This window comes from Aethalodelphis obliquidens, unplaced genomic scaffold (assembly GCF_003676395.1).
Source record: "Aethalodelphis obliquidens isolate GAN/ISIS:26980383/991018 unplaced genomic scaffold, ASM367639v1 scaffold43, whole genome shotgun sequence".
Taxonomy (NCBI): Eukaryota; Metazoa; Chordata; class Mammalia; order Artiodactyla; family Delphinidae; genus Aethalodelphis; species Aethalodelphis obliquidens.
The window spans coordinates 7,337,283-7,350,767 of NW_020837987.1; the positions used below are offsets into that span (position 1 = coordinate 7,337,283).

General features: G+C 47.0%; 2 protein-coding genes across 14 annotated transcripts in view; one reads left to right on the plus strand and one right to left on the minus strand.

Annotated features, from left to right (window-relative positions):
- Positions 1–5,216, minus strand: part of WDR87 (WD repeat domain 87) — a 15,605-nt gene extending 10,389 nt beyond the window's left edge. For both annotated transcript variants that reach the window (XM_027079386.1, XM_027079387.1), the window contains exons 1-3: positions 5,110–5,216; positions 2,961–3,320; positions 409–529 (exon numbers count right to left, since the gene is read on the minus strand). In XM_027079386.1, coding sequence (XP_026935187.1) covers positions 409–483 — 75 coding nt within the window. In that variant the 5' untranslated portion in view covers positions 484–529; positions 2,961–3,320; positions 5,110–5,216. The remainder of the gene's footprint in view (positions 1–408; positions 530–2,960; positions 3,321–5,109) is intronic.
- SIPA1L3 (signal induced proliferation associated 1 like 3) overlaps positions 5,149–13,485 on the plus strand; it is a 237,324-nt gene continuing 228,987 nt past the window's right edge. For all 12 annotated transcript variants that reach the window (XR_003427365.1, XR_003427367.1, XR_003427366.1 and 9 more), the window contains exon 1: positions 5,149–6,011. The gene's annotated coding sequence lies outside the window, so the exon portion shown is untranslated. The remainder of the gene's footprint in view (positions 6,012–13,485) is intronic.

The window sequence follows — 13,485 nt, forward strand, 5'->3', positions numbered from 1 at the left end:
TGTGTGTGTGTGTGTGTGTGTGTGTGTGTATTATCCCACTGTGATAGAACATGTGCTATGAAACATGCACCTGGGATCCTTTTACACAGAGCCAGCCATAGCAAAACTGAGGTTGGCAGATGTTCTCTCTGGTGCCTTCTCCATTCTCTTTTAGAAAAATCTCTCTTCCCAGAGGGTTGGTTCTTCTGAAATGCTTCAAAGTGTTAACCTCTCACCATCAAAATGTCCTTGCAAGAGGTCTCTAGACTCATTTGGAAGTTGATGGCCCACTTTCTACTAAGGGGACAGTTGTCTTTATCATCTACCCTGCCTGCTTCCTGCATAGTGGATCTATGCTCCCCTGAAGTGCTCATAAATCTTAAGATAGATAGAGGCCAGTAACATGTTTATGTTCTACATATACATTACCTTGCTTTTATGTATCATGTCATTTATAAGGTATTTAAAATCCTTCCACACGGGAATGAGTCTGGGGGAAGTCATCACCTTGATTATCCCCTGGTCCTCCTCAGGACCACTGTTTAAAAACCTGTAGGAATACAAAAGAGGCCAGCTTAGCCACTGATACTTTTTGAGGAGCTAGAAATCAGAAGGCAAGGTCCATGAACTCATGTTTATTGGACACTTTTTGAATGTCAGGAACTATGCATAAGATACCCTCTCATTTAATCCTCACTGCAGCCCAGTGAGGTAGGTATTACCTCATTTGAGAAAACTGAGGCTTGGAGAGGGTAAATAAAGGAGTTGGAAGTTGAATCTTAGCATTGGCTATCATCCAATAGGATATTATGGGGGAGGGAAGCAGAGAAATCTAAGAGGGGCTGGAAAGGAATACTGTCACAGGCAAATAATTGTTCCTTGCTGGTGATGGGCTGTCAAGGGATCTTTTTGCAAGAACTAGTAGTTCCCAAAGTGTGGACCCTGGACCTCCTGTACCGGGATTCCTGGGGGAGAGGTACATCTTAAAATGCAGATCCTTAGGTACTGAAGCAGAACCATGGTGGTGGGCCCCTGAGCGCTTCCCTTGTAACAAGCTCCCTAGGTGATTCTGTGGACCTTGAAGTCTGACTACTGAAACAGGAAATCGAGATAAAGGGTGCCCAGGACAAAGAGTCAGCTCCGTGTAGCCCAGCTGGAGAAAGGATCCAGCCATTGGGCCTTGCAGGCTTTCCCAGGCTTGTGGAATCAAGTAGCTCTCTTGAATGTGATACATCTGCTATTCATCCTCCTCCTCCCCATTCCCTTCTCTTTGGCCTTCATGAGGACAAACCTCTACTTTTCTTAGTTGGATGGTGAATAAATCCTACTTTTAACAAGTTCCCTCTGTCAGGGGGTCTGTCATTACTGATCTGACGATGCGCTTGTTTTCCTCATTTGTAAAATGAAAATGCCAGATCCTTGCAACTTCACAGGATTGTTGCAAGGATAGACTAAGATAATTCCTGTGAATACTTTTTAAAGTATACTCTAAAGCAACAAACAATTATGACTGCTGTTTTTAGGCTGGTTTGGTTCTCAGAGAAGTACTAGTTTTTTCCTTCCAACCTATACTTTGTACTTTTCAGTTGCTCTGGAAACATTACAGCTCAATTTAATAGTCTGGCCAGCAGAGGGCAGTGGAAGCCATCCTTGCGCCTGCCCGATGAAGGAAAACTGATGGACTTTCAGTTTAAAGTGGTCCCCAAACTGCGATCCTCAGGACAGCAGCATCAGCATCACCTGGGAACTTGTCAGAAATGCAAATTATCAGGCCCCACCCTAGACCTACTAAATCGGAAACTCCGAGAGTAGGGCCCCAAAATCTGAGTTTTAACAAGTTCTCCAGCTGGTCTTAAAGTCTGAGAAACACTGGTTTGGAGAGCTGTTGGAGTTCCAGATCATTTGGCCTGGGCCTCCTGAGGCAAGGTCAGCAGAACCCACCCTCTGGCACGGCTAAGACTAGGCCCTGTGTTGCCACAGAGACTTGATGGCTGGATCTGCAGGGGGAAGCAACAGGCAAAACTTATCATCATCTCATGTGTAGGGTGGTTTAGTGCCCACAAAAAAAAGCTTTCACAGGGACTTCCCTGGCGGTCCAGTGGTTAAGACTCTGCGCTTCCACTGTAGGAGGCGCGGGTTGGATCTGTGGTCAGGGAACTAAGATCCCGCATGCCTCACGGTGCGGCCAAAAAAAAAAAAAAAAAAAGCTTTCACATCAATCACTTCATTAGTTCTTGAAAGAATTCTGAGAGGCAGATACCACCGTCTCCATTGTACATATAAGGAATGTGAATTCAGAGAGGAAGAGGGATGTGTTCAAAGCTACACAGGGCAGCTTCAAGACTAAGATCCAACTCACAGTTCAAGATTCTTCTATCATTTGAGAGAAGTAAAAGGTTCTCCCAGCTAATGCTAAGTGAGCTCTCTTCCCCACAAACCCACTAATGGGAACTGGGGACTGGCTTTCAGACATTAGCATCCCCTATGTCTTTCCACTCTCCCCAAGGCTGCATGCTGCCCTCCTGCCATATCTTTTTCCATTCTATTCTCCTGTAACCCTGCACTTGCTGCTCTTTTGGACCACCTTTCAGGAGCCACTGTGATCAGCTGAAATGGATCGGTGGATGGCCCTACGGGCCAGGGCCCCACAGCTCAGATTTACCCAACCAGCTCCTTCTTGGGGGCCCAGAGCTGCTGAGAGAATAGTCATTTGTAGTCAACAAATTTGCAGTCATTGACATCAGTTTCCATTTTTCCTAATTATCTCCCCTGGGTCCAACTTCTCTTGACCAGCCTATAAAAAGCAAGCGGTTGGAACCCTTTGGGGGCATATTCTTTGGAGGTTAAGTGAGAAGGAAGGCCTTCAACCCCCATACCTATGTTTGTTGTTGTTGTTGCCACTCTCTCCCATCCCATATACCAGTTTCCTTAGAGGAAACCTCTCCTAAAATGCCCCACATTTGATTCCCTAATCCCCTTACCTGTCCTTAAAAGCAAGTCCAGAGAGAGCGCCAGATGCCTTAATCCCAATGGTCTTGACTTTTTAATATCTTGATAACCCAAAGATGATCTAAAGGGAGAATTCAAGTCCTGCAGCCAACTGAGAGGAGTCAGAATTTGGGGGCTGAGATATGGTATCTGACTGTAGCTGACTATAGAGACAAACCAGGTCTATGATTGGGCATTGATGCTGGTGCCACATCCTTTTTCTTAGTTGCAGTCCATTCCAAGGTACTGTGTCGGTGGTGGTGGGATGGAAAGCCAGCATCCCATGAGCCCTGCCTTTGTAATACAGAGAATTGGCTCTAGGGGGTACTGCACTCCGTGACACTATTGGGCCCCTGTTGAAGAAGGAAAAGAACAAAGTATTGTGAGTACATATAACAAGGAGACCTGACCACCCAAAAGAAGAGTGATGTGTGCTCCACACTTTGAGGTAAAGCCCAGCATGGATCCTACAGCCTTGCAGGTGGCTCTCACGTTTGGGGACAAGGATGCAGAAAGCCCAGCTGGCATCAGTTGACTGTAAAGTCAGAGGGACTGTAAAGCCCGAGGGCAATCTTGGCTTACTCTGTTTTTTTGAATTACTGTTAAGGAGCCCAAGTCTGTCCCCAGGCCTGGAACTGCTACTCTGGCCTTATAAGTGAGTTCACAGCTAGGGCTGGGACTGGAATGCACTTAACTTTACAGAAAGAAACAATTTTCCAGGACACACATATATTACCAGGGTGGGCTAGTTTCTATTGAGTGAAGAATTATCCAGCATGGGAGTAGTGATAGCATCCAGAACTGATTAAGGTTGTAAAGTGGTTGCCAGGCATTTTACATACATTGTTTCATTTAATTCTTATACAATGATTCTATGACTTAGCTATCATCCTCCATTAATGAAACAACTTTTAAAAATGGACATGGTAAAAATACTCAAAACATACCAAGGAACATATACTGAAGAGAAAGTCACCTGTCCTGTTCCCCTTCAGAAAGGTAACCCTGGTTGTGTCTTTCTTCAGGTGTTCTGTACACACACAAGCATGTATGTAAAAAATATTATTTTTCTTACACAAATGGTAGTATGCTATATACACGTTTCTCACTTAATAATCTTAAAGATTAACTCATATTAAAACATACAGCTCTGTCTCATTTTTCAACAGCTGTCAGCTGCAGTGTATTCCACTGCGTGGCTGAACTACCATTTATTTATTTAAACTTCTATTAATGGAAATTGGGCAGTTTCCAACCTTTTGCTATAACCCATGCCACAAATGAATATCTTTGTTAATGCCTCAGAGTTTTAATTAACTTAAATTTTAAAACTGAAGCAATGTAAATCTTTTATTCATTAAGCATAACTTATTTTAGGTATACTGGCTTAAATAAATTATTAAAATTAATTTCACCTGTTTCTTTTTAATGTAAATTTTAAAATTGCATATTTGGCTTGCATTATATTTCTATTAGATAGTACTGCTTTAAATTATCACCGTCTGGTGGTGGTGTGGATTTCACTCCTTGAGAGTAGGAACCCAATTTATCTTGATTTCTCCCGTGTCCTCATTATCACCCAACCTGGCATGAAGTAGGTGCTTAATACATTTTTGTTGAATGAATGAGCAAATGAATGACCCTCTGCCCTCTCTCAGGAAGAAGAAATATATGCTTCCCAGCTCAAGTCTTACTGAGCATCTTCTTGGAAGGAAGATGAGGTGCGAAGGGTATTGACTGGGTTTTCTTGACCAGAGAACCTTGCAATTCTAGCCAGTTCCCTCGGTAACCCCTAGTGGAGTAGGAGTGGCAACATTCATTTTTTGAAAAAAAGAGTCGGATCCTTGATTATGCCAGCAGGTGGACTAAATTTGAACAAAATTTTCCAGGCCGTAAGTACTCAACAAACACTGGTTACCCTAAGAATGTGCTATAAACGAATGAATGGTAGGTAACCGGGCCTCCAGGGCAACCCCCTGGGTGATGGTCATGAGACTCCCGTCGAAGGCAGAGTTCCGGAGCCGCCTACTGCGGGGAGAGGCGACCAGACACGAATCCCAACACATTCGGTCGTCCCAGCTCTCCGCGCCGGAGGGAAGAAGGGCGTGTCCGCCTCTTCAAGACCGGGGCCGCGCCTGTTACCTGCGACGACTGCATTCCCGACTAGGGAGGGCACGGCGTGTGTGGCGGCTCTCAGAAGCTACGTGAAGGATCAGACCTAGAATAGGAGGGCCTGACGAGCGACCTTGGGGATGCTGCGAGAAGACTCTGCCAACAGGACGGTTAGCTCCCCAGCCCCGCGCCCGGTGGACTGACCGAGGCGAGGGAAGTGAGCGCGCGTGCGCACTGGCGCGCGCCCGGCAGGAAAAAGCCCAGCGCGAGGCCGCGCGCGCGCGCGTTCGAAAGGAAAAAAAAAAAGTCCTCCCCGTGGGGGCCCGCGGCAATTTAGGCCGGAGTTGGCCGGCGAGCGCGCGTGCGCGAGCGCGCATAGACGCCCTTCTCCACGGCTCCCCTCGGTTGGGGGTCTAGCGCGCTGCTCCGCTATTCCCGCCTCTCCCGAGGCTCGCGCCCTCGGTGTAAGTATCTCGCGCGCGCTTTGCGGAGAGGGAGGAAGAGGGTCCACTGAAGGAAGGGAGGAGGCGGACAGGGCTTGGAAAAAGGGAAAAACCGCCCTCGCCGAGCGAGGAGCGCGGTCAACGGGCTGGAGTCTGCAGAAGACACGCCTCTATCCCTCACGCCCCTCGGGGCTGCGGAAGTACTCTGGGGACTCCAGAGGCACTGGGGCGACAGGTGGACTACAATTCCCAGAAGGCAGCGCGGCCCCGCGCCTACAGCTCCCGGCAGCACCTGGGCACCAGGCCTTTTTCAGCTTGCTGCCGCCTAGGGCGAAACTACAGTTCCCAGGAGGCGTCGCGCGAAGCGGCTTGGAAGTGGGCAGCCTGGAAGTCACTCGGGCCACAGGAGCTGGCGGCGTCTCCAGCAAGCGGCGCGGATCTGGATACCGTGGTCGTGGGGCCCGCTGCGCGGGCAGCTGGGACGCCCAGGTATGTGGCTCCGGGTGCAGGGTCGGCCTCGCGCAAGGGTGGTGGGGAATCGGTGTCCCCTCGGACCCCGAGGGTCAGCGCGGGCGGGCGACTGGGCGGACGGCCGGGTGTGGGGACCGGTTGTTGGGGGCGGCGGCGGCGGGACTCTAGCCCTCTGGACCTGGCCGGTCTCTTGCCCGCATGCTTCAACTTTCCAGACGAGCTACCTGGCGCTGTTGCCGAAGAGCGTGGCATGGGAGTCGGGTAGCAGTGAGTTCGGGTCCTGGCTCTGCCACTCTGGAGGTGCGATATAGGGAAACCGCGCCGAACCTCAGTTTCCCCTTTCAGTCTAACCGGGGAAGAATAGTGTCTGTCTTTTGTTGGGAATTCTGTTGAAATGTTGAGATCTGGTGAATAAAGCATTTGGCACATAGAAGGCACTTATTACGTGTTTGCATTATTGTTAGCTCCCGAGAAATGGTGTGAAGGTATTATCCACCGAATGTGGTAAGTTGAGGGTGAGCCGAGTCCATAGTTAGCCTTCAATGCAGGGTGACTGCTGTTAACTGAAATTATTTTGTTAAGAGCTTTGGTTTGGGAGGCAGAACCAAGTTCAACCATTAGGTTCTACCATTTACTAGCTGTGTGACCTTGAGCGACAGACTTCACTGCTCTGTGCCTTCGTTTCTCTGTCTATAAAATGGGATTTTAATAGCAGCCACCTCGTAGAGTCGTTTTGAGGATGCAGTGAGAATACCATTTGTGAAGTGCTTAGAGCAGCAGCTGGCACATAGTCAGCATTTAATAAATGGTACCATTTATTCAGCGTTTTCCCAGTTTCTCAGAGACCCCCCTGAGGGTGGGGCTCTGGCTGTAGTGTTGGTCTTCCAGTGGGCCAGACTCAAAACTGGTCTGGTTGACTTCTCCTGCAGCCTCAGGTTCCATCTATGTAAAATGGGGTAACAATATCAGCCTCAGAGGGTTGTAAGGATTTGCTGAGATTGTATTCCTAATCCAGAGCCATCTCTCACTAAGTAGCAGCTCTTATATATTATAATTGTTCTTCTTCAATGTTCTCCATCTGGCCCAGAGACTGCCTGACTATGGTGGGATGTGACATGACAGCTCTGAGCTACCCCACATGTTCCCTCCCAGCCTCAATGTCCCAGCTGTGAAATGGTAGTGATAGGACATTTGTGCTAGGGTTGTTTTGATGATCCTAGGAGACAATTCATATTTAGTGTTCAGCCCAGGGCCAGGTGCATAGTAAGCACTTAACAAACATGTCTTCTTTTTCTTGATAGGTCTTTGCTGCTTATGTTTGTATTTACAGGGCAGAGCAGGGACAAGGTTAATGTCTCCCCCCCCCCTCACCGCCCCAATTTTTATTCACCAGAGGTTAAATTGTGGAACATACTGCAGTATAAGGGCCTGAGAAGAAATGGTACTGACTTGCTCTCAGCAGCCCCCTGCTCAGCTCTCACACACTCCTCCCCGCAAGCCAACACATTCACTCTAGGGCTTTATGTACTGTACCACTGCTGCCAGCACTTGACTCTGTCTCAAAGCCCTGTTAGCACCCTCAGCTCCAGTTCCAGATGTGGAGCCTGTGCTCCTTGATGTCCTCTGGTGACTGTCCCCTTGGGTACCATGAACTCAAAATGTTCAACCTAAACTCCTTTTTCCTCTCAGACCCAGTAGTCACCATCTTGGCAAATGGGCCAAGCCAGAAACTTGGGAGTTGCTCTTCTCCCCCAGGCTTCCCGGGTCTAATTGATTGGCAAGAAGGATGGAGCTGTCTTATTTCATAGCAACCATTTCATTGGCCCTTCTTGATCTCCCATCTTGTGGGCACTGAAATTCTCCCTTGGCCACTGAATATGGACTTTTCCAACAACGTTGAGTTGTTTCTTTCAAGTCACCAAGGATTGATGTATGTGAAACATTGTATTCATAGGGTGCCGAGAAGGCACTATGGACTTGGCCAGATTGCAATGGCCACAAGTCGGGAGTAAAGCCCTGGCTTTCAGGGGGCCCATTTCTACAGTTTTAGCCTGGCAAAGCTCGGCTGAGTTGCTAAATTTCTTTCTGAAAAGTTACACCGTGTCAGCGGCTTAGAATATCCTCTGTGGGAAGGGCCATCCTGGGCATTTTGGGAGGTAGCATACATACCAGGGAAGAGGCTGGGCAGGGAAATTCATTAGCTCTCCGTTTAGGGTGAGTCTGTTGTCAGATCTTTCATTGTAATTTCACTTGGAGATGGGAACCGGTGGTCTCAAATTTGTGCTGACCACTAAATTTGCCTAAGTGCTTTTTTATTATTTAGTTATTTATTAAGTTAATTAATTAATCATTTATGGCCGCACCACAGGGCTTGCCAGGATCATAGTTCCCCAACCAGGGATCGAACCAGGGCCTGGGCAGTGAAAGCACCGAGTCCTAACCTGGACTGCCAGGGAATTCCCCCTAAGTGCTTTTTTAAATCTGAGGAAATAAAGCAATGGCTTAAAAAAATCTTGGTCTTAATTGTTAGTGACAACAGCATGTGGGTTTTTTAGCAGTCTGTGTGGAATGGTCAGAGTTGAACATGAGCCTGTTTTTCAGACATTGCAGTTGTTAGGCGGTAAATCAAAAATGGAATTTAGAACGTGCAGTGATTGGTGCCTTTTTTTCCCTGTAAAAGGTATTTTGCGGTTATATTTCAAACTTCGGTGTAAAAAAATGACACAGGTTATGATAACAGCTTAACCTTGTTATGTGTTTAATTCCCCAAATCTAAATTAAATGTCTGTATGTTTTAATAAAAGAATTGAACAGTCATTTCCTCTAAAGTAAAGGGTTTGTTTTTAGCTGTTAGAATCAGATGCTATTGGACCAGTTTGTGCATTTGTGCTTTCTTTAAGACTGACACTGCTGTTTCTTAGAACTGCTCTGGTCATGGCTTTAATTTGTGTGTGTGTGTGAATTGGTTGAATTTGGCTTTTCAAAAGTTATGCGGAGATATACATGCTCATAGTAACATGTCAATACAGAGATACGTAAGGAAGACGATAGGTGCCACCCTCCACTCCAAAATCCCATCCCCCGAAGACAACCATTTATTCAGACAGTGAGTATTTACTGAGTATCCAGTGTCAGGTTTTGGAGATGTCTGAGAGAACAAAGTAGATTCTCTGTCCTTGGAAATTCGGGTAGATGCTCTCACTTACCTCTTTCTATACTTATATGGATGTATGTATGCAAATATTGACTGTTTTCTTCCTTCTCCCTCACCACTCCCCAAAAAAGGAGGGATCAAGACACACATATTTGTAACTTGATTTTTTAAATATTTGATAGGGCCTATCTCTTCAAGTCATTACATATCTGAATCATTCTTTTTTTTTTTTAAATATTATTTATTTATTTGGCTGCACCGGGTCTTAGTTGCAGCATGCGGGATCTTTAGTTGCGGCGTGCGGAATCTTTTAGTTGAGACATGAGAACTCTTAGTTGCAGCATGTGGGATCTAGTTCCCCAACCAGGGATCGAACCCGGGCCCCCTACATTGGGAGTGTGGCGTCTAAGCCACTGGACCGCCAGGGAAGTCCCTGACTCATTCTTTTTAACAGCTAGACACGCATTCTTCAGTGTGGACAGACCATGCTCCACACCACCGTCTCCCTATTGCTGGACATTTAAGTTCTTTCTGGGATTTCTTTTACATTCACAAACACACATCCAGTAAGCATTCTGGTACATAGTCAGTGTAGTGTAGTGGCTAAAAGCATAAACTCTGGATAGTGAACAAGACAGACAAGATCCTTGCTCTCCTAGGGTTTACATTCTAGCTGAGGGGACACACAATAAACAAGGAAACTTCCGGTGGTTTTAATTTCAGATGGAGGAAATAACAGGGTCGGGGGTATGGAGAGAGGGGTTGGGGCAGACTGGCGGTGGGGAAGGGATTTTTTTTTTTAATGAAGTATGCTTTCCTCTTCAAATTTTTTTAATGTTTATATTTTATTTACTTATTTTTATGGCTGCATCCGGTCTTCGTTGCAGCACGCGGGCTCTTCGTTGCGGCACACAGACTCCCTAGTTGAGGCACGTGAGCTCAGTAGTTGCAGTGCGCGGGCTTAGTTGCCCCACAGCATGTGGGATCTTAGTTCCCCGACCAGGGATCGAACCCGAGACCCCTGCATTGGAAGGCAGATCCTTTACCACTGGACCACCAGGGAAGTCCCAGGGATGGTTACTTTAGCTTGTGTGGCCTGGGAAGGCCTCCCAGGCCTTTCTGAAGGGGAGTCACGTGAGAAGAGGCACCAGCTGTGCCAGGAGCTGGGTGGAAAGACCATTTCCAGGCAGAGGGAACAGCAAGTGCAAAGGCTCAGATGTGAGAATGAGTTTGCTACAAAAACAGTATCGTGGCTGGAGAAGAGTGAATTCCCATTGTTTGAGTTCACACTACTTTAATTTTTGTAAAATAATAATGATGATGATAATAGCAGCTAACATTTCCTAGTACTTTACTCTGTACTTGGTGTTCTTCTAAGCATCTCACACTTTTCCTCAGTTAATCCTCACAAGAGTCCGGGATAGATAACTCACTTTACAGACGAGGAAGCTGACTCCAGGGTCCAGGCTCTTCCCCATATGCCAAACTCCTCTTCCCAGGCCCTCCTTAGCAGGCTGAGGCAAGTTTAAGAAGTGGATGCAGCATTTCCCTTCCATGTCGTTTGACATGCAAAGCACTGTGGACTATATTTAGTACCTCATTCATGTGGCAGCAGGAGTGGTCTGGGGATGTGGCATCGTTTCCACTGACAGTGAGACACGATGGGGTCAGTTTCTGTTGGGATGTTTAATTGGTTGTTTCAAAACTGAAGGCCCTTGAGCAGAGCCTGTCCTCAAATAAAACAAGGTTGACTGCGTGGCTGCCACACCAGACGCAAGTTAGCAAGAAATGAGGTGTGGTGTCGAAGGAGCGTGAACAAGGCGGTGTCCCATTTGGGTGAGCTTTGCAAGAGGACTTGGGCCAGCCAGGGAAAGAGTGTTTCTAAGCACCAGACCAGCCTTATGGACTGTTAAAGTATTAAAATACAGTCCAGTAATTAAGGTGGTGATGCCTGGCCCTGCAGGGGCTCTGGGACCCTGTTCCAGCCACCATGACTATGTCCATTTTGATTTGGTGTAGCTTTGACCTTAAGGGCTGTGCAGTATTTTGAATGAAGGGCAGGCCTGGTTAGATGTGAGGATGGCAGTGGTTGCTTTTAAGACCAGGAAAAGTATGGAGAGCATCTTTCATCCAGCCATCTGTGAAACATTTTTTTCTACCCAGCCTATGTGCCGGGCACCATGCTAGACACTGACGGTATGAAGTCAAATAAGAAGACTCTGGTTCTCAAGGGTCTGCACCAGTACTGTCCATTAGAAATATAATGCGAGCCACCAATGTGAGCCATATACATAATTTAAGATTTTATGGGGAATCACATTTTTAAAAGAGTAAAAAGAAACAGGAAATTGATTTTAATACTATATTTTATTTAATCCAAAATAGTATCATTTTGGACTTCCCTGGTGGTCCAGTGGTTAAGACTGTGCTTCCAGTGCAGAGGTCATGGGTTCGATACCTGGTCAGGGAACTAAGATCGGTGTGGCGTGGCCAAAAAAACAAAAAAACCCCATCATTTCAACACGTAGTCAGTATAAAAATTATTGAGATACTTTACATTCTTTTTTTTTCACATTAAGTCTTCAAAATACAATGTGTATTTTACACCTTCAGCATCTCCATTTGTACCGGCCACATCTCAAGTGCTCAGTAGCCACAGGTATTGGACAGTGTGGACCTAGGGTATGAGACTCATACCCTAGGTGATAGGTCAAAGATGCCACCCCTGTTTTATCTTGGTGAATAAGGGCAGATGAATGATGAAAAGCATATTTATCATAGGCAGGGGTAGCTAAACTCACAGCTGTCATCATCAAAGGCCCCTTCTGGGCCTGGCAGTGTGCTTGGCGTGTGTGACCTGTGTTGTGAGGTGGCAGGGACTCTAATCATCCCCGCTCTACAGATGAAGAAGCTGAGGTCTGGCAACGAGAGGCCACTTGCTCACGGTTAAGAAGTGATGGAGGCAGAATTTGAACTCAGGTGCGTACTCTTAAATCTCTTCAGTCTCTGTTGTATATGTTGTGTTCGTGTTTGTTTGAGGGTTTGAGGGATGGGGTCTGAGCTTTGAGCCACAAAAACCATAGGAAGGACTCATCACACAAAATGCATTCCCAGAGCTTGTCAGCGTCAATCCTCGAGTTTTATATTGGTGCTGGAGTGCTGGTTTAGACCTGAGTGACTGGCTGATCCCCTCCTTACGATGAGCTCGAGGTTTCCTGGGAACAGGTCTTTGCTTCCCAGGAAGGAGAAGGGTCTTTGGGCACTGAGGACGGTGGGCAGGGTGAGTGAAGGAAACGAGAAAAGGACGCAGCCTACTGAAAGCCCATTCTGAGCAAGCAGCTTATTTGGGTGTGAAGCCTCTCTTCTCTTTTGTCTGGCTCCTGTGGGAGCTGTGTGGCCTTTTCCTGTGAGCTCAGCGATAGCAGAGTTTACCCAGTGTGTGAATCTTGCCCTTGCTGTGATCCAGAGGCATTGCTGGGTTGGGGGATAGCAGGAAGGGGACTCTTTCATCTATGGGAGTCATTGTTCTAGACCTTTAATTACTCTCTTGGTTCAGGGCTCCCCATCTCAGGAGCAAGGAGTGCTTGTTTCTCCTACTCAGACAAGGCAGGTGCTGGAGATTCTGAGTCTGTTCATGTCCTCAGGTGGTTGACCTCGTGCCAGCCCCTGTTTCCAGGTGGTAATTCATGAGAGCTTTAACCTCGTAACCACCTTTATCTCCTACTGCTGGACAGTGCCTGGCATGTAAAAGATGCTCACTGAGTGTCTGTTGGCTGAATTATTAATACGACCCAGCATTCATTGAGCTCTTACTGTGTACAAGGCACTGCTCCGAGTGCTTTTCATGTAATAGCTCACTTAATCCTCAAAACTACTCCATGGTGTAGGTACTCTTATTATTCACATTTCCTACGTAAAGAAACTCAGATCTTGAGAAGTGCAAATCACAAAGCTGGTGAGTGTGAAAGTCAGGATTCAAATCCAAGCCAAGTCCAGGCTCTTAAACGCTCATTCTGCGGTCTCTCCGTGGACGACAGACAACCGAATGGGGTGGTCAAGCAAGACCACACTGACTAGTTGCAGCCTCTCTATTCCACGTGTGGTCTCTGATCTCCTGGTCCAGGTAGCCCCGCAGCAAGTCTCAGGCCCCTTTGGGCCTGGAGGCTTGACCATCACTCTGGTTGTGGGGTTTTTCTGTGATTTTGGAACCTGCACTTCCCCTTTCTTTATTCTTTTATTTTTAATTTTTTTTTGGCCGTGTTGTGTGACATGTGGGGTCTTAGTTCCCTGACCAGGGATTGAACCTGCACCCCGCTGCCTTGGAAGCGCAGAGTCTTA